Source organism: Danio aesculapii, chromosome 20 (genome assembly GCF_903798145.1).
Source record: "Danio aesculapii chromosome 20, fDanAes4.1, whole genome shotgun sequence".
NCBI classification, from domain to species: domain Eukaryota; kingdom Metazoa; phylum Chordata; class Actinopteri; order Cypriniformes; family Danionidae; genus Danio; species Danio aesculapii.
Window position 1 is genome coordinate 21276206 of NC_079454.1, and position 21595 is coordinate 21297800.

Below are 21595 nucleotides of genomic sequence, written 5' to 3' on the forward strand. Positions count from 1 at the left end.
ACTGCTGTAAACGAAGCAGCGTGAGGTCAAATCTAGTAGAACACTCCACAGCACTCCAGTATTTGCAGATTAAATTCTAGCAAACTTTGCTATACAATTATACATTAAGCAAAAGTCTGCATCATCATCATCATCATCATCATCATCATCATCATCATCATCATCTTCATACACAATTTAATACCTTGTGAAATAGCATTTAAGACTTTTTAAATCATTTTTAAGAGCCTCACATTTTTCTAAATGGATTTATCAACTTTTAATATATTTTAAGACCTTGCGGACACCCTGTAATCAGGTTCCAACTCATTTTTTTAGTTACACAAAGTTTAACATTTTTTGTCAGTTCAACTGATTTGAAATTACTAGAAAAGTTCATTTGATGTAACTAAAAAAAATAAGACAGGATGTTTTTCTTAAAAAAAGTGAGTCAGTAATTAAAAATTAACCCATTTCAACACAAACAGTGTATTTCATACTGTTTTTATTTACTTTTAATAATAAGAACAGAAAAATGGCAAGTACACTGCAGACAAGGAGCCATAGATTACGGATACAGTACATGTGTGAGTTTAGATGATTATGAATGACTCAAATCTTCATTCACAATGCATTTCCTTGTAGGAAAGCCTAAAACATCCCTTAACTTCCTGTTATACTCACCTCAGCTCAGTGCACTGTTGAGTACAGCTTATCATTCAGTTATGGTTCATTTACTGTATGCACAATTAAATATGAACCCTTTATTCACACAGGTAAATTGTTCCAAGTTAATCTCTCGCCATTAAAATGTTACCAGAAACCTGATTACAAATTCCACATAACGGACACTGAAAATGGAGGTACACATCACACATAAGAAAACCTGAAAAGCCTTCAATTACGTAACCAAATCATTTACACTTTCAAAACTGGCCACAGACAGACAGCTGTGGTGTGTTGTGCCTAGATGGACGATAAATTTGCCCTAAAAAAAAAGGTTGCAAGGCACTGGGGTTTCTGAGAAATCAGTGTATATCAGAGATCTGTCCTCTGGGACTGGCTTTACTTGTGAAACTAAACACGTCAACAAAATATAGTGCAAGCGCAGAGCATTAGTTCAATGATAAACAACAAATCACTACTTAGGTTAATACTGACAACCTGGAAAATATATTTGGGGTTGGCCATGATATCATGCCCATAATTATGTCATTCCAACAGATAAAATGACATTAAATGCAGACAAAGCAAGGACGTTTAGTCAATATATTAACAAAAATGCCACTGAGTATTTACGTCTATAACCTGCTGAGAGTATGGGAAAACCTGGATGTGCTAACAGTTACATGGACAAACACAGAACCTGGATTTTTTTTTAAATGGCTCAGTTTATCCTAAAAGATATTTCAACCAAGAATGAAAATTGTGTCATCATTTACTCACCCTTATTACTACATCATTACACCTTCACTTTCTTTCATCTGTGGAACACAAATATTCAACGTTTCAATGGTTTTTAATGATATAATGGAAGTCAGATTTTTACACTGTTTAAAGGCACATTATGTACATTTTGTTTATTAAAATATCAGCCTGATCTCATGAGGAAATGTACCTATTTTACATTTTCAGTTTAGTGGTCAATTCAGAGTTCAGTCGTATAAAAATGTCCGATTTTAAAAATGAGGCATGTCACCCAACCCCACCCCAAAACCCAACCGTCATTGGGGGATGAGCAAATCGTACTAAATTGTATGAATGAGATCAGACAAATTCATTCAAATTAGCCGCTAAATCAAAAAGTTACAAATTGCCATGAGATTGTGTTGTAAAATATCCAAAAACCACTAAAACAGTCTTATGATTTTGCCGACTTATGCACTTACATTGTTCTAAATTGGTTGAGGAATGTTCAAATCCTCAGGAATAAGCAATTGACATGGACAGTATCGTTTGTCGCAATGCTAATGGCAGCATGGAATGATGGAAATACCAAAGAAAGTTTATTTTTGTACGTTTTGTCAGTTTAGTGGTGAATTCAAAGTTGTCGTAAGAAAATGTCTGATTTGAAAAAGGAGGCATGGCACGCAACCCTGTCCCTTAACCCACCCGTCAATGCGGGATAAGCAAATCGTACTAGTGTACGAATGAGATTGTGTGAATTCACATGAACTAGCCACTAAATCAAAAAGTTACGAATTGCCATAGGATTGTGTTGTAAAATATCCAAAAACCATTAGAACAGTTTTATGATTTTGGCGACTTGTGTATTTACATTGTTCCAAATTTTTTTAGAGAATGTTCAAATCCAAAGCAATAAGCAATCTTAACTAGTGATATGGACTGTGTTCTGTGTCGCAATGCTAATGGAGGCATGAAATGATAGAAATACCAAAGACATTGGCTGCATCCGAAATTGCATACTTCTATATTATATAGTACGCTAGACTCAGTATGCGAGCAGAGTACTATGTCCGAATTCATAGAATTCGAAAGTATGCGAGAAGTACCCGGATGACCAACAACTCACGTGATCGTGACAAAATGGTGGATGTAGTACGTCCGAGTTCCATTCATACTACTGGCATTCATACTGTATAGAACGTCCTTTTTTACTGCTGAGTAATACGTTTAAATTCAAATGCAGTACCTACTGAGTAGTAGTAGTAGGCGATTTTGGACGCAGTTAGTTTTTTTGTGTGCATTTAATAAGACTGCACCTAGCAGCATTATAACAGAACCTAAAATGTATTTAGTATGATACACCAAGCTTTTTCCCATGTGATCACGAACAATACGTAGAGTGTGGCATAATAATCGTCTCTTATCAGCAGTTGCTTCAGCGCTCTCGTTTGGCTTCAACAGCTTTCAGGTTTACTCTGCGTCATACGATCATGATAAGTTTTGAATACTCATTTATAAACATGATTTCTGCAGAAGTCCCATTGAATGTAATGAAGATGACAACTTATGTGATTCCACACTCGGCATTATTCTACGCCTTTGCTTGTTGTGAATACGTGACATTTAGTGGTGAAAATTACATACTGTGCCTTTAATAAAAGTCATAAACCAACAGAATTATTACAGAAGCGGACATATAGTTAAATGTCAAAAGGTCTTGCCTTAAAGTACTGAGCTATTCACTCACTGGATGAATCCTACTTCTTTTAGTAATGTTTAAAAACATTTGACGTGTATAATAAATAATACATTGACAATGACAGTATTGTTAAGAAAGATATGCTGCATTCATATTCAAAGCGCTCTTTTCCAAGCTTGATTTTCAGAGGCACACATCCACAGGAAGTTCATGTATACAGCATTCACACTGACAGGAAGTTCCCTCCCCTCATTCTCTCAATACATTACCGCTTATTGTGAGGCGTGAGCTCCACCCATTTTGAGATAAGAGCAGAACTTTCTACACACTTTCTCTCAGATTTTAGAGTGTCTTTTTCCCTGATCCCTTGAATAAACCATTGGGGCGGGTGAACGGATCTGGAATGGACCTACAGGAGAAGAAAGAAGCCCTCGGAAGATCGGACAGTTACAAAATGTTTCAAATGTGAGCCCTTAAATGAAAGGACACTCATATCTGACAAGGGCGGTCACTTGTATAGTTTGCTTCCAAAAAGATGAAAACAAAATGGGAAAGGTTCCAGACTGTCCAGCAAGAAACAATCATGTGAATTGTTGAGTGAGAAATGGCAAAAGAGACCAGGATGGGTGGGCGTTAATGGAGACAACTGCAGGAAACATTTGAGACCTTTTTGAGAATGGCTATAGATACTTTTCAAGAGTCAACAGGTCCTGATGGATGATAATGATGTCACAAACTCACTTCCAAGAAAAAATGAGGTCCTGCTGAGGGCAACAAATGTGCCTAAAAACCCTGTTCAGATTGATCAGATTAATACAAATCTGTAAACCGAACAAGTGAAATAAATTAGCATGGAAATGGAGCGATATTATTATCAACATGAACATCATACTTTTACAACCAAAGGGTTTGTTGGTTTTGACTAGAACTGCAGACGTTGACTAGTCCAGGTCATGTATAGGTTAAGCTAGGATATAAACCGGATAATTACACGTTCAGACAGTGGGAGGTATTTTCTTCAGGATAAGCCAAGGAGTCCAAAGAGAAGTGGCACCAGGCAAACGCAGCAGTAGGCCACTGTGCCATAGACCAGAAAGCGGTACGCAAGCTCCACTTGTGCATGTTGCCTAGCTTTCCTCACATCATCCGAAGGAACTCCAAAGATCTTGCACGCCAATGGGATCGCCACCACCTTCATGGCAGCCCTGACAGCCAGAAGCACTGCCACTCCCACCAGGATCCGCATGACGGAGCGGGTCAACAAGGCCCCATCAATCAGGGGCAGGGTGAGTGGGAGAGCTTCTTCAGGAGGATCTGGCAGCAGACCCAGTTGGTGGTTCAGGCGGCATGCCAGTGCGGCTCCGGCAGCTGTGGCCAACGCCTGGGCAGTGTCTCCACGAGATGTGCTCCAAGTGTCCAGCGAGAAGGCCACCAAGCTGAAGCCAACATGCACGAGCAGGACAACCAAAGGAGCATAACTGTGGGACAAGTAGAAGGTGTCGATGTCATCAAGCATGGGGTGAAGGACTGCCAGGATGAGCACACTGTAGAGGAAGCCTGTGATCACCTCCTGTGAAGAAAAAAGGCAAAAACATATTAGAAAAACAATTAAAGTTGCTGGAAGTGATAAGTGAGTAATTTTTGTCAATGTGTGCCAGCTGTCTAACAGACAGTCCAGGCAAGTTCGGGCATGAGGAGAGACAGTCCTAAAGTGTAGTACCCCAACTCTAATCATTCATTTATGTTCTTCCACTTATCCGGGGCCAGATCATAGGGGCAGCCTAACTTTAGTTGTATCGTTTTAGCCGTTTGGGATGCAGTGACACGCAGTCAAATATTTTGTCGAACAGATCCACATATTTTGACGCTCATAAATTATCATAAAAAATCATTATGCTGCAGGTATTAGGAGGCTTGCTGAAGGTGAAGCAAGAGTTTTCATCTATAATAAACTAAGACAGCTCACATTCATTGAAAAGTAAGATTGACTAATAAATCCATATGAATCAGTCACTTAAAAGTGATGTTGAGTCTTCAGTTTCGGGCTTAGGCGCACTTTGCACTCACACTACAAGCGTACCATACCAAAGCCCAACTAAACTGCGCTCTGGCACATTTCTTCCAACTGGGTCAGGGCCGGCCAACTGAACTGCACCTGGGCATGATTCGGAGCACTCACACTTGTCAAACGAACAGGGAATCACACCTGGGCAGGGTTCAGATAGCATATTGTGAGTGCACCCATTGTCCCTCCAGCATGTTCCGGGTCTTCCCCTAGACATCCTCCCAGTGGGACAAGCCTAGATTAGGCTGAAACAGATGCCTGAACCACCTCAGCTAGCTTATCTCGATGTGGAGGAGCAGTGGCTCTAAGGGTGCACCCTGCAAAGGAAACTAATTTCAGCTGTTTGTATCCAAGATCTTGTGCTTTTAGTCATGACCCAAAGCTCAGCTCTAATCAAATCCACAATTTAACCACTTTGGTATTTTTCAGCCATGAAGGCTTTGATCTCTGGCATGACCTTCTGCTACTTAATATCACATATGGATTTAAAGACACAGTTCACCCAAAAATGAAAATTATGTCTTCCTTTACTGATCTTCCACTTGGTCAAAACCTGTTTGAGTATCTTTCTTCTGTTGAATGCAAAGGATGAAACAATGAAAACCTTTGGAAAAAGTATAGTTTTCCTTGTTCCTAATATGATGACAATAGCTATTTTTCTCAACATTCTTCACAATATCTTATTTTGTGTTCAACAGAAGAAATTCATTAATGTTTTAAAAAAAAAAGTGATAAGTAAATTTACATTTTGGGGTGAACTGTCCATTTAAACTGATCATGCACTACAGAAAAAGCAGCAAGCTAAAATGTCTACAGTTTATATCCTTATCCCATACGTCAGTGTCTCTCAGCTTGATAGGTAAAATAATGTTTTTAAGACCACAGATGTGCAAACATGCTCTACCATAAGGCAACATGAGTGAGCTAGCACTTAGACTAAGACTTTGGCCAAGCAGAAAGGCATGAAAACTGACACCAAGGTTTCTTGTTTTGCCATGTTTCAGATAACCAAGATAGGGCAGTTGTCAGGCAGAAAGGCGGACTTTTAACCCAATGGTTGAATGTTCAATTCCCAGTAGTTGTTAGTGGGTGGAGTAAATGAATGAAATGATGCCATAACTGTCTGTGGTTGGCTGTATTAAATAGCGTGTTCATGTATTTGGGGGCAAAGCAATAAAGGTAAGGATGTGTTTTTTAATGATTGGGGTGTGTTTGTTTGGATGTCTGTTTAAAATATGAACAGAGTTCCTCAAAAAATGCTGTTTGCTTAAATCAGAGTTCATACACATTTTACTACAAAAATTCCAGGACTTTCGAGTCAATTTTTATGACCTAATGTTTCATGTAATGTCTCCATAAACGTGGTAAATCATAAGAAATGTTTAAATTTATTACAGCATATCATAAAACACGCAATAGTTTCAATTTATTTTTATATCTATGTAAAATAGATGATGCTTACACAGCACTAATAATGTGAGAGCATGTTTTTGGCAAAACAACTAACCTCCATTCCAATACACGAATATTTGTCAAACTAATTTTAGATAATCTTAATAGTTTGTTAAACTAGTAATAGTGGGTAAAACTACTTCTATTATAAAGCCGCGATCACACTGCACTTTTTACTCCATAGACTTCCATTCATAGGCATGCGAATGTGGCAGACCAGAAACGCAAGCACGTGCGATAAGCTTTGCATTTCACTGCATTCGAAAGTTCAAGCTTGGTGAATTCTTACCTGCAAAAATCACATCAGAGACCAATAGAAGATCATTTAAAATAAGAAATTTTAAATATGAAGCAATCGCTCACTTTTATTAATGTCTAATCGTATTGTATAACCCCTTTTTGCATCGCCATACGATTTTTGCAAACACAAACTCTAGTGTGTACGCAGCTTAAGTCGCTTTGAACAAAAATGTCTGCTAAATGACTAAATGTAAATGTAATTTTCATGACTTTTCCAAAACCTTGTGGGTTTTTCTGTTTATCCAAAACTTTTCCAGACCTGGAAAATGCCCTGTCAAAATTCCATGACTTTTCCAGGTTTTCCATGACCGTTTGAACCCTGTTCATTCAAATTAAAAAGTGGTGATTTTGTTGAGACATGGGATTCTTGTCAAAAGAAGGTTGTGAAAAGAAAAAGCAATTGAGGTATTGCTTGACAAGAGGTGGCATTCAATTAACTGTAAATACACAGACTTGGAAAAGACTGAAGGACAACATAAATGACAGAATAAAGACATATCTAGAGCACTTAAAATTTACAAGAACAATCATTTTGAAATGTAAAGTTGCAGTGGATTCACTATCTTTACAGGGAATCCACCTCTGTTGATACAGGCATATATTGTAGAATTAATAAAAGGGTATTATTATTATTATTATTATTATTATTATTTAGCTTTCACAAACTTCAGCTGCTTTATTTTGTGGGTGGCACAAATGTTGAAACCCATGTTCAGGGCACTTCTCCACAGTGTGTGAGATTTCACAGACAGCAAACAACCAAAGACTCGCTTTTCTCACACTGCAGATGTACATTAGAAACCGGTCTTGTAACATTCATCTTTTAAACTCTTTTCTTTTTGACATTTTATTTTAAATCTCTGTGAAGAAAAAGTCTTTACATAGAAAATGGCTTTTAAAACCTACTATTTATTCATTAGCCCTTAAAAAGTTACCAAACCATATAAATGTTCTTTTAAATGGAATACAAATGGTGTATTCTTTCCAAATATCATAATAAAGTGGAATGCAAAACATCATAAAAGTATTATAAGTGAGAAACGGATCTTTCAGTCATTATTGTAACATTTTTGTCATTGCAATTAAGAATAAAGTGCATTACTGTGCAAATGTTTGAGGTCAGTAATATTTCTTAGAAAGCAGGCCAATAAATGATCTATTTCCCCCCCTCATCACCTGATCTGATGTGGCGTATGTTCAAGGTTACTAGAAGATTAGAGACTGACTTTGAACACTTAGCAATAAAACTACGAACAGATCATCTTACGTTCACACTGATGTGCACTTAAAATGGGTACAAGATAAGGAACGTGCAGAATCTGCAGAAGAAAACGCTTAATCTTGAGCCATCCACACATTCCATGACAAGAAATCTCTTTTGAGATTGCAGACACTTGCAGATCTGAAAGACGTATAGCCTGTCGGACCTGTCCTTGTGTGTAGTTTAAACACACATGCACAAACTGGCAACTTTTACTGCAAGCCAAAAGTCTTTTCAGCAGTCTCTCATTTACATGTTTCCCACCGCACTCCTGCTCTTAGAACTCTTTTTAGGTTTGAGGGCTGAATGAGTGCTGGAAAGATCTAAGCCCACCTTTTTTTTGGTAATCCATTCTAGTTTCCACCAAATCACTCTGATCACAGGCTTTTAAGTTGTCAAACCGCTCTAGATATCTTCTTTTGTGTTCAACAGAAGAAAGAAACTCTCAATAATTCAATAGATTTTGAACAAGTGAAGGTTGAGTAAACAATGACAATTCTCATTTAGGGGTCAGCTATCCCTTCAATGCAGTTTTACTGTCCGATGAATGAATAAATACACATATTGTATTATTTCATTAACATTTCATGAAAATCATGATCAGGCGTTTAAGAAGTCGCTCAACAACACTCAAAAAGCAAGCGGGATAATATTTACATTAATTTATTTGCTATAAATGCTCATGTTGTTCTGTGCATGTACTTTAGTTTTGATTGATACATTCAAAAAGAGTTTTCTTTGAGCAGGTCAAATTAAAGGGACAGTTCATATATCTGACTGCTTGTATTAAAGGACAAAGTTGTATTACAGATAATATATAAATATAAATATAATTATAAATTTTAATACAAGAATCATTGTGTTGCTAAGTAAAATTTCAAATTGTTTATAGAAAGCATCGTCGATGCACCGAGATATCAAACTGAACCAACTGAACCATAATCGTAACCGAATCATGAGACCAGTGTAGGTTCACACCCCTAATTTTCTTATGAAACTCTTTTTATTTTGATGTATTGTCATTTGCACAATAGTTTGTAGAGCAGGTAGTTTGATCATTTATTATTCCTAGTCATTTCCCCAATAAACAACTGAATCGGAAGTTTTAAAACAATCACAGAAAAGAGCAGTATAAAAACGTATAGGTTTTGAATGATATAAAGACACGGCATCATAAAAGAGATGCTAAAACAGTGTGATATGATGTAACAACAAATGATATCAATCTGCAAAGCGTGTACATTTTTTAAAATTAATTGCTTTGATTGTTTAGTTTTGAACTAGGGCTGCACAATATATAGTTTCAGCATCGATAACTGTGTGACAGCGGTGTGACTTCTCCTATGATGAGCGTTAAACTGCAATCAGAGCAACATCTATAAGCCATCTCTTTTTCTGCTTTAATTACAGAAGCAAAAATGCTGTGAGGTGTCTGTGTTTGGTACATCTAGATTGTAGTTCAGTCTGACAACGGAGATCTTTCATTGTTACATGTTGATCATGTTTGTATTGTCTGACAAGCTGCATCGTAAAAAAATTTGTGTGTGAGCTGGGATTTAGTCACAATCTGCTGGTAGCATTTAACACTGAATAAAGCACATAATCTGTACCTGAGTTGATAAATGTCATAGCAGTTTATGTTGTTATTTTGCCCCGACATCACAGAGATAGAAACTTTGCCGTGTCTAAAATAGAAATTTCACACACCGCTGTCGCAGATAGTTAGGACAAAAACTAATTTTAACAGAAAATAAATATCTTTTAGCACTTGTCGCGTCCCATGTAGTTAGGAGAACAGTTTTATGTGAATATCTGGACCACTCAAATTCCAACTGGAATGACTGGATTTCACCCACAGGATTTCACAGAGCAAACAGTGAACATACTTATTTATGTTAGCTAGTATGGAGCTAATAATATGCCAAAACAATCTGAATTTGAATTGTATTCATTTGAATTATTAACAATTGTTATTTAATAAAACTGAATATTATATGCCATAAAAATGTTTTGCATTTCTTAACTTGAATATTGAACATCTGAAATTGTAAAAATACAGTTTCAAGTTTTCAAGAGGAAGAAATTTGGATCAAATTCAATATTCTAACATTCAAAACCAGAAATTCAGATTGTGAAATTCAGGTCATGCAGAAAGTAGGTCAGGGGTCATCAAAAGGAAAGTGTAAACGATCATCGAAAAGTCAAACTGAGCATTTACAAATCCAACATCAGCAATCTATGAATTCAGAACAAAAAATAAATAAATAAATAAATAAATAAATAAATAAATAAATAAATTTAAAAAATCTGAAGTTTGAAAATATGTCTATTAAAATCTGACTTAAAAAAATTTGGTTGTCTTAAATTTCAGATGTTCAATATTCAAGTTAAGAAATTCGAATTCAAAACATTTTTAATGGCATATAATATTCAGTTTTATTAAATTACAGTTGTTAATTATTCAAATGAATACAATTCAAATTCAGATTGTTTTGACATATTAGCTCCATAGTAAACTGGATAACTTAACCAGCTAAATATTTTAAAATATGTATGTGATAAATAAAAGATAATGAACAGATTGTCATGCATTAAATAATTTTAAATGCATGAACAAATCAGAGACGTCATGAACAATGTGAAGCGGAAGCTGGTTGTCTCAACAAAATGCATTTAAAATCCTTTAATGCACTGCAATCCCTTGATTATCCCACTTATTCTGTGGTCATTTGCCAAGTAATTGACGATTTAAAACAAAATTTGCTCCTTGCAATCTGATTTTTGACCAATTTTTCATTAGTTATGATATTTTAGATCTCCTAGTCCCAGGAAGCAGACAGAAGGCTTCGACAACTGTCACTGAGTCACTGTGGTTATCTTCGGGGGAGTGCATTCATTTCAAACTGTGATAAACATTGACTGGAACTATACTTATGCTTTTAACCATTTTATTACACACCTTCCAACTGATAAGAAATCAATAATGTCAACAGGCAATGGAGTAAATAAACTTAAGTCATGGTGCCGTTGGTGGACTGACTGTCTAATGTCCACTCTCACACTGTCTTCGGGTCATCAGACCATCCTTATTGTCAAGCCCTGGCTTACACTCTTTAGTGAATCACGCAACATCCACACAGTACATGATCCAGACTTCCTAAATTTGGGGGCTCGGGTTTTCACAGAGATGATTCAGCCACGTTCATCGAGAGCACAGCATTAAAATAACAAGGTTTCTATCACCAAGGCAACCAGCATCTGCTTTCTAAATCTGTCCGCTCTCACCAACAGCATTTAAACAGATAACGACACACAGCCTTTCCAAAGAAAAAAATTATATCAGGTCTGAGATATCAGACGTAACTGTTACCGTGTGTGCACCTCGCAGCATTAATGATTAATATGCAGCATGTCAGTCTTGAAGACTAACGCAAAGATTGAGTTCAAAATGTAAATGATCACCACTGGCTTGCTCAAACCCAAGGGAAGCAATTATCCAATCAGAGACCTTCGTGGGAAAGCCTGAGAAACAGATGAGCTTTAGAAGATCAGAAGATACTGAGTCAGCCGTGATGACTCACTCATTTGTTTCGTTTCAGGAGAGGGTTGCAAAACAGCATATATTAGGCTTTTTCTTGAACTGTTACCAAAACCTTAGTCACGAAGCTGCTGGAAAGTTCCTCAACCTCAAAACTATGTGGAACAGAGCAAATTATAATGAACGAGTGAAGATGCTAGAGCTGCACAATGCATATTAAGTAGCAGCAAGCATACCTGCCAACACTCCCGTTTTTCCCAGGAACCTCCCCTATTTCAGACCCATCTCCGGCCACCCTCCTGTTTTGTTATTTCTCCCGGGAAAACTCCTGTTATTTCACCCCGCCCCGGTCCTCAGCTTTTTGGTACAGTCAACTTCAGTATAGTATCTGATCGGAGTGGCCGCCCGAAACCCAGTCCATAGTACAGTTACTAACACCACAGTACAGATACTAACCCGGTTCTCAGCTGTGTTATTCAGACAAACACCACCCCCCATACTTGGTCTCCTGGAATTTCGCAGTCAAATGTTGGCAGGTATGGCACCAAATCACAATTATATACCATTACTAGTGCAACTGACTGAAATGGCTATTAAAGCAGTGTTTCTCAACCACATTCCTGGAGGACCAACAACACTGCATGTTTTAGATGTCTCCTTTGTCTGTCACACCCATTCCAGGTCTTTCAGTCACTGCTAAATAGCTGTTGATCTGAATCAGGTGCGTTTGGTTAAGGAGACATGGAAAATATGCAGAGCTGGTGGTCCTTCGGGAATGTGGTTGAGAAACACTGTATTAAAGGAACGGTTCATCTAAAAAAATGACAATTCTGGCTTCATTTACTCAAACCAATGTTGTTCAAATCTGCATGAGACAATTAGAGAGAGATTAAAAAGTGATGAAAACATTACTCACCAGGACAGAGTGCATGCCCATATAAATCCTGCTGATGCACACGAGGATACTCCAGAACAGAGCTATGCTCAACCCAAACATGAATGGATACTGTTGAAAACACACAGAGAGGAAAGACTATTTAAGAATAGAGCTTAACAAACATTTAATCTAAAAACTTAAAAAGTTGTACATGTAGCTATGGAAAAAGTTAAGAAACTACCGTATTGGGTATGGGGCTTATTGAAATATTAATATTTGTTGTATTCTGCTAATGTCAGATAACACTTCTTACAAATTTCAAATCAGAAAGTACTCCACAGAAAGTAAACATTGGTCAGAACAGGGGCCTGTTTCAAGTAAGGAGATTCAACTAACTCGGAGTTTAAACTTGAACTCTGAGTCGACTTACCTACAGATTAAAAACTCAAGAGTTTTCGATTTCAGAATAGCTGATCTGACTTAGGTCAATCAAGCCTGAGTAGACTAATTCAGAGTTAAGCACAGACCGCAACTATACAAAGGCATTATCAATGGAGCGCAGATATTATGACTCACCATGGCAACATCTGAAAAAAGAGATCAGCTTCTTTTCTCCAGCTGAACTTGATATGCTCATGCAAAGTTATAGCAAATATGACCATATATTTAAACAAGCAACACCACTGCATCAGCAAAACAGAGACAGTTAACGTGGGAAAACATAACTGCTCAAGTTAATGCGTAGGTTTACATTTAAAATATTTAAGTATACTAAAAAAGTAATGCAATATGTGACGTTTATAAAATTTTACTTGAAAAAGTGGGGAATTGACCATAATTTTGAAGTTATTTCAGATGTAATTGCATTAAAATAAATAAAATAGGCTAGTGCATAGTTTCTACAACAAATTTGACAAAACAAGAATGTATGTAACCATAGCTTAATGTTTAGTAGAGATGTTTCATTTAAGGTTCCCACATTTACACACGTTGATCAGTTAATTTCTAAAATTGAGTTTTTAATAGATTTAAAAGTGGACTTGAGTGTCTGCCTTTTTATCGATCAAGTGGTAGAGGTTGATATGACATTTAGAATTTAAGCGTTACTAAAAAATAGTTTTTAGAGTAATAATCTCATTAATCTAGTTACAGTACATGTCCCTATCGAAGGTCAGTGAATTTAAGCTAATTATTGTAAAAGGACCAGCCATTCTCGTAACTTTGTTCTTTGTGTGACTAAAATGTAGGCAATGATTAACTAAGGCTAAGGCGAGAAATACCGCTTTGTCTTTAAAAAAAAAATGGAAGAGACCAACAGAATCTCAGAGTTTAGAGAATAAAACATGCTCCTGACCAGGTTAGGTTCACAGGGTAAGTTACCACGGTAACTGAGTAAAAGTTACCTCTCTTTCAGAAACAGGCTTGACTTACCCTGCTTTCTCGAGTTTGACAAACCTGCCATTTTGAAACAGATAACCCAGAGTTTCTCTCATCTCAGGGTTAATACTCTGAGTTTTCACTTAACCTCCTTTCTGAAACGAGGCCCAGTTCAGAAAGTTGAGTCACTGTTTAAAACACTGAAAGAATAATGCAGGACTAAACGGTTTATGTAGTAACTTACAGTGCACATTATGATCAAACAGATTAAGCGACATTATCAGGACAGGATTAAGAAAAGTTACTTAAGAGTTTATTAAAGATTGAGACCACTATAATGCTCATGTGTTTTATGAATCACTCCTAATTCTCCAATGCTTTCGAGAGAAAGACCAAGCATAGTTGCAGGAGTTGTGGACTGAAGTAACTGCTGATCTGCAGAAATGCCTCTGGATTTCTCATCATTCAGACAACTCATCTTTTAGTTTCTGGAATTGAGCTGAACTTTCCTTTACTTGCTCTTGCAGTTTGAGTAATATACCAGTACCTCCTACAAACCCAAGACAATGACTACCCTTAGTGTGTATGATCTTATCTGCAAGTGTCAAAATAAAGCTAAATACAAATGCACTAAGTGCAAACATTCTGCTAGTTCTGCATTGGCTTGATCTGCAGTCTTGATTAAATAAATCATCTGCAGAAAATCAACAAGCCCAAAGGAGGAGGAAACACGTTTGAGGCTATTGTTTCTAGTTTCCTGCTGAATTTAAGAGGATATGAAAGCAAGAAATCAAACTATGTTCTGTTTTTTTTCGTGCACAAACAGCTGTCCTCAGTAGATACATGACACATCATCAGTCAGTTTCTGCTGACTGCAGACAAACTTCTGAAGGAAAACGAATAAGTCGTCCATGCAGGAAAGTGAGAAAAGCTATCAGAAGAACAAGATCGACTCTCGGTTTTAAATAATAGACATGTCGAAAACTGTTATAATGAGCAATAGCACAATGTGTTCTGAATGTACACTAATTACTGTCGAGCGCAATGATTTCTTTGACCCAAACTAGCATATGAGTCACACAGCTCAGCGGAGAAATCAATATTTATGAATAATACAGTGCAATGCACAAACATATAGTGGTTAAGTAACAAAGCTTGCATATTTTGCAGAAATATGGAGATTAATGTCCTGCCAGGATTTATGTCCCCTCTGGGAACCACGATTTGGCAGGGTTCTTCAGTAATTGAAAAGTAAAATATTTCACCGAATGCAATAGACTAAGGACAAACTGGTTCATGATCAATAAATCAATATTTATCTGTGTACATTGGTGTTTGAGGAAAACCCAATCACTATGGCATCATGTCAACAACTGTCATTAACTTCATAAATCAACTAGTACAGAAACTAAAAACATGTCACTTCCCCTCAAGGGAAAGAGCTTGTTTCAAGTTTTGTTTTCAAGTCCTGATAAGTTTTGAGAGCAAAGAATTAGGAAAAAGCCTTAAATATTAGACTTAATTAAACATGACGCACACAGGTACGCAATGCTTTATATATACTGTGCGTATCAAGAGAAATAAATGGGCGATAAGAAGCTGTAGTCATATGTAGAGTGAACACATGTACATAGAAATTAAAATTAGCTTCATTAGCTGTTGCCAGTGAACAGTATTACAGTATAAGCTTGTGAATCCATGCTAACCAAAATGTTTGCTAAAGTCAGGTTGTTGTGGAAAATGGGACAAGTCGTTTAAACATGTACTCCATAGGCCAAACTTGTATTTAACAGTATCCTTTTCAATTTCACAAGAAACTATACATTGTTTACTAGTATTTCCCACTTCAATGCAGCCAGAGGTCTTTTGCTACTAACTATCATTCCAGTGAAGTTGTAGGCACAATAACCGTTTTCAAGGTATCCACAGTTTGGAAAAGTCAAGGTTTTAAAACCGCCAACATTTTCTGCTATACCGTTCCTAAGATATGTGTAAGATTTTTTTATTTATGTTTTTTTTGTGTGTTTTAGGACAATGGCATCTCTAGCAGAATAGATATCCTAAGATGCCTTTGAAAATTTTTAAGAAATCTGTGTTTTAGAAACTAATAAAGACAGCAGAAGTCAATGATTCATCTGAATTATTTAGCCTGACATGTTTACTGCTCCAAAATATTATAAATGTTTCTCAAAATTAAATATATTGTGTTCAAAGAGGGAAAAGGTTTTGTTCTCTACCCAAACATATAAATAGAATATATTTTACAGCAGTAATCACGATACCATAGTATTTTTATCCAAGGTTATTATATCGTCAGATTCTTATACTGGCCCATACCTAGTGTTCATATGTAGAGTGCACATATGTACATGGAAATTAAAATTAGCTTCATTAGCTGTTGAACATCTTAAAATAGACGCCAACACTTTCTGCTATACCGTTCCAAGGGTATGTTGTTGTTGTTGTTGTTTGTTTTTTAGGACAACAGTATCTCCAGCAGAAAAGATATCCAAGATGCGGTTTTAAATTTGAAAGAAACCTGTGTTTTTAAACTGATGAGAAAGTCAATAATTAATTTGAATTATTTAGCCTGATATGTTTACTGCTCCAAAATATTATAAATGTTTCTCAAAATTAAATACATCATGTTCAAAGGGGGAAAAGTTGTGTTTTTTACCCAGACATTTAAAAAGAATATATATTTTAGAGCAGCAATCACAATACCGTGAAACCATTAGGCATGTGCCGGTATCACATTTTCATGCTGCGATTAATTGATTGAGCTTTTATCACGGTATACGGTATTATCACGATATTGTAATTTTACTAGAGAAACAGGTAAAAAAACACAAAAAAAACTTCAGTTTCGTCAACTTAGTAACTTTAATAACTTTTAATTAACTAAAAGTACTTCAAACATTTAAATACAAATAAATATAAATAAAACAATACACAATATAAAAGTAAACTTGAGCAATTATATCCAAGTGAATGTGCAAAGGGAAACCGTCTTCGATCAGCAATCGTGGAATGAACTGCCAACTATTCCAGCATGTTTTATGCAGCAGATGCCTTTCCAGCCACAACCCAATATTAGAAAATCACCCATACACACTCATTCACACACACTCATACACTACAGTCAATTTAGCTTATTCAATAATAAACATAACAAAAACTGCCTGCTAATGCATGGTAAATCTTCAAAGGGAACAGTGTTACATTTTAACCTCTTTCACCTCATCCTGCTTGCTGTTTCACTATCTAAACAATGAAACATAATATAAGTCAAATTTGTTTCATTTTGATATTATGATTAACAGACACCAAACAGCCTCGTGTAGCTGCATATTTTTATGAGCATCATCTTCACACTGCATATTTATAACAAAACAGGGCTTAAATATAACTGTCTCCTTTCATTTCCATTGAAAAGAATGAACTTTACCCTGTCTCTTTTGCAGAATATCAGTTTTAATAACCAATAATGGCCATTATAACAGTATAACGTACATTAAATTTAAACGATAAAGGTAAGCAATCAGTCAATGTGCAGAATCAGTGTATGTGGTTACATAAATTAATATATTAGCTTATCTTTGCACTCAGCCAAAACAGTTAACTGAGAACAAGTGATTCAAAAGACATAAGAATTGTTAGATAGAGACAACAAGATGAATTCAATATCACGTTTAACAACTATAGTGAGATGAGATCACCCAGCAGATGAACTGTCTGACATGCACTATACTCTGACCTGGGGTTTATGCCGACCCGCTGAACTAGTGGCTGCAGCTCTGGGCAGAGAGTGTGTGGTCACGTGATTTGCGTTTTTAGCCGTGTACTAGAATGAACAGAGAACTTTTCAGAATCGCTAAATGAAACGCCGCTGTATTTCCCGCGATTTCTCTGCGCCTCCCTTGCGTTTCTTCTCTCGACTATTTTGACAAATACACACAGATGACGCACGCTCACACGGAGTCCAAAATAGGAGTTTGTGATTGGGTCAGCCCAATGTCAATACCGAAAAGAACCAATGGGCTGCAGAGTGTCACATGGACCGGCCCGGTCTGTCTGTCCGGGAAAAAAAGCATCTACTTTCAGAGAGTCTCAGATCACAGCAGCGTCAATCAATAAGGCAGAAAAAAACGATAGGCTGATAAGCCTTTTATGGGCCAATCAAATCATAAGACGATGATCAGCCCGGCCCAAAAAGTACGTCGGCCCACCGGGAAAGTGCCCGGTCTGCGTGTGAGGATTATAGTGCGGTGGCAGCGGCGCCGCGCACACAGGGCTTCTACATGTGGGGATTGTTTACATCAGAGTGCGCATCAGGTCTGCGCAGCATATACGCAGTGTTTCTTCAAGCGGTTGATGGAAAATAAGCTAAGGCGCGTTCTAAGAATATAAATTCGGATCTATTATTTTTCCACGGTATTTTGAAGTGCCCGCGATAACAATATCGTGCATATTCATTACCGTGATTTATCGCATACCGAATACCGGCACAAGCCTAGAAACCATATTTTTATCCAAGGTTATCATACCGTCAGAATCTTATACCAGCCCATGCCTAAATAACTGCAAGTAAATTCTGTGATAATCTGGGAATATCATGTTTGAATGCTTGTAAGTATACCTTATATTTCATTGTTACATATTCCAGCTATATCAGAACCTGTTAATTAAGGAGTCGTCATCGCAAGTGGAGCTGAAAGGGTGGAAAAACTGGAAAACTTTTTGCCCCAGGTGTAGAATATAGTCACCTTTCCGATTAAGCGATCATGCCAGGGGCCTTTGATGAGGCCAAATAATTACTAACTGCAGCCCTTGTAATCCACTTACAAGTATCTACTATAACAGTACATTAGTCACCATGCCCATGATTGCTGACTGAACATCCAAAGTCACACAAAAAGTGAAAATAAAAAGCTGTGCTGCATTCTTTAATGGTCTTCAAACACCTAATGGAACTAACTAACAGCTTTTTTTCAAAATTGTTCAACGTTCACTGCATAGATTGTTTCGTCAAAGGATTTTTCCTTGAAGCATAACTGAAAACACACAGAAATCTGTTATTACTAAAAAATTTATTAAAATAAATAGATTTTATTTTATACCACCAAAAATGACACTTAAGATCATCTATGGTACAATAACCGGTTTCAAGGTATACCGCGGTTTGGAAAAGTCAAGGCTTTAAAACTGCCAAAGTTTTCTGTTATACCGTTCCTAAGATATGTGTAAGTTTTTTTTTTGTTGTTGTTGTTTTTTTCACATGTTTTCATAACTATTTTCTTTAGTTTTTTGGGGCAACAGTATCTCCAGTACTGTACCAACAGTATCTCCAAAAACTACTGTTCCAAAATACTTTAAATGTTTCTTAAGATAAAATATATTGTGTTCATTGGGTGAAAGGGAGAAGTTGTTGCTTTTTACCCAGACATTTAAAAAGAACTTAGAGCAGTAATCACTACACATTTTTATCCAAGGTTATCATACCGTCAGAATCTTATAAGGGCTCATGCCTACACTCATCAGATTGACACTTCTTGGGTGGTCATTGCCCAATAAATAATGGAGGGGCATTTGCATGACACTTTTTTTAACAGAATAGCCAAGTTATGTGCTTTGCTCATTTATTTAACAGCAGCAGAATTTAATTGCAAAATAAAATAATGAAAATCAGTATAAAAGTCGGCGGTGCATTCCGCTGTGGCAACCCCTGATGAATAAAGGGACTAAGACGAAGGAAAATTAATGAATGAGTATAAAAGTCCAACGCAAAACAATTTTGGGAACATGGTGAAATTATGTGCACAGTCTACGGACATGCATGAGAACTTGACAACCAATGGGTTAGATAAAAAGTACCCATTCATGACACACTGGGTCACCTCAAGTCTGTGGCATGACGCATTCTTACAAGACTTGACATCTCAGCACTAGTATAAAGTTCTCTACAATTATACAATTACTTGTATTTATTAGTATTATTAGTAACTCTATCAGCTAATGCTACAGTATAATGAAGCTGAACTAACATAAACCAACAATAAGTGGTTGCATTCTTATTAACTAACATTAACAATTAATAAATACTGGAAAAATGTAACACTTAACATTAATAATTTAATGCTTAACATAAAAATTTGTTAGCCAAATATATTGTGGTTATAAATGTGCCAAAAGACTTGTGCTATTGTAATAAACATGTATTAACAATTTTTGTAAGGGCAATCGAAAAGATCCTACAAGATGCTAATGCAGAGTCCACAGCATATAGACAAAAACTATTTGTGGTTCAGGAAAAGAGTTAAAACAAATGGCCAAGTCAACTTTCACCTGGCTTCAGGTGCTAGTGTGATGATCGATTGTAAAAACAGAGAAGCTTACTGTACCTCCCACCGGCTGCAAGTGAGCAGAAAGAGGGAGAAGGGCAGCGCAGTGCCGGACATGGCGTGTGTGGAGGGCATGCTGTACTCTGAGTTGTAGAAGACCTCCACCTTGACCACCGGAGGAGAAGCGGGACGGGTCCAGCGCACCACATCTTTCGTAGACTGTCCGAGGAACAGCACCCAGGCCCACACCACGATCAGCTGCCGGCTCACATACGGGTCAACATTCCACATCAGGAAGGGGAAGAAGACGATGAAGAACATCTCGTTGCCCAGCTCGGTGCCGATGGTGAAGAGATAGAAGAGAAACTTGTTCTCGATGATGAACTCCTGGCCAACATCACCGGTCAATGAGTTCCTGCGCAGCGGCTTCACTGTGCCTTTAGGGTCACTGTCTGCGGGTCCGCTATGGGCACACTCGTCCTGCTCAACATTTAAACTTTTCCTCAGCCTTTGGCCCGGAAGTCTGTCCGCTGAATCTCCACTAGCCTCGCGCGCTCCCTGACGCTGCCCCGCGCAAGCCCCGTTGACCGACAGCTTGTCGTCGTTCTCGGCTGCTTTTTTCGCAAACGTCCCGCGGACCCCGCAGAGCTTCTGAAATCTGGCGACATGGCAGGGATCCTGTAGATATCGACAAAGGCAGATGAATCTGTGGAGCACGTCGCTTGGCATGGTGAAACCGAAAGGGCTTCTCTTTTACCCTGAATCAATGTCCCACGCGCTGCCCGTGAGATGCTGAAAACACGAGCGCGTGCACCGAACAATGGCAGATTATATTGCTCGGCGCATAGCGATACAGTCGCGTTCTCTAGCCTTAAAACCCCTAGAAAAGATGGTGAATACTAGAGTGGTTTTTTGACTGGGAGCGAGGAAGTACCCGTCCGTTATTAAGCAGGGAGGGCGACAGATGAGCAGGCATGTACGTAGTTGAAGAGGCGGGGACGCGCACAGGCGATGACGCACTGTAGGTCCCGGTCGTTCTCGTGGTCTGCACTGGCAATATGTATTTCCCAAAGAAATATATACGAGCACGCATGGAGTGTTTGTGTGTCGGGGGAAGTCTGAATATGTACGGTATTAGGCATTTCATTATTAAAGACACGTGCGCATATAGACATTTTAGTTATTCACTGTGTACAACACATTAAATGGCTTTTTAACGTTTTTTTCCCAATTCACTTTCATTTGTACATTTTTTTTGTCCAGGAAGCTTCCGAAGTGTCTTGTTGGCGGTGCAGTCAC

General features: G+C 37.5%; 1 protein-coding gene across 1 annotated transcript; it reads right to left on the minus strand.

Moving 5' to 3' along the window:
* Positions 1-463: 463 nt before the first annotated feature.
* On the minus strand, positions 464-21324 carry sgpp1a (sphingosine-1-phosphate phosphatase 1a). The gene is made up of 3 exons (XM_056481226.1): positions 20357-21324; positions 12618-12707; positions 464-4655 (listed from the first exon to the last, which is right to left on the minus strand). Exons 1-3 carry the CDS (start codon positions 21023-21025, stop codon positions 4104-4106), a joined length of 1311 nt encoding a protein of 436 aa, XP_056337201.1. The 5' UTR covers positions 21026-21324; the 3' UTR covers positions 464-4103.
* Positions 21325-21595: the final 271 nt, after the last annotated feature.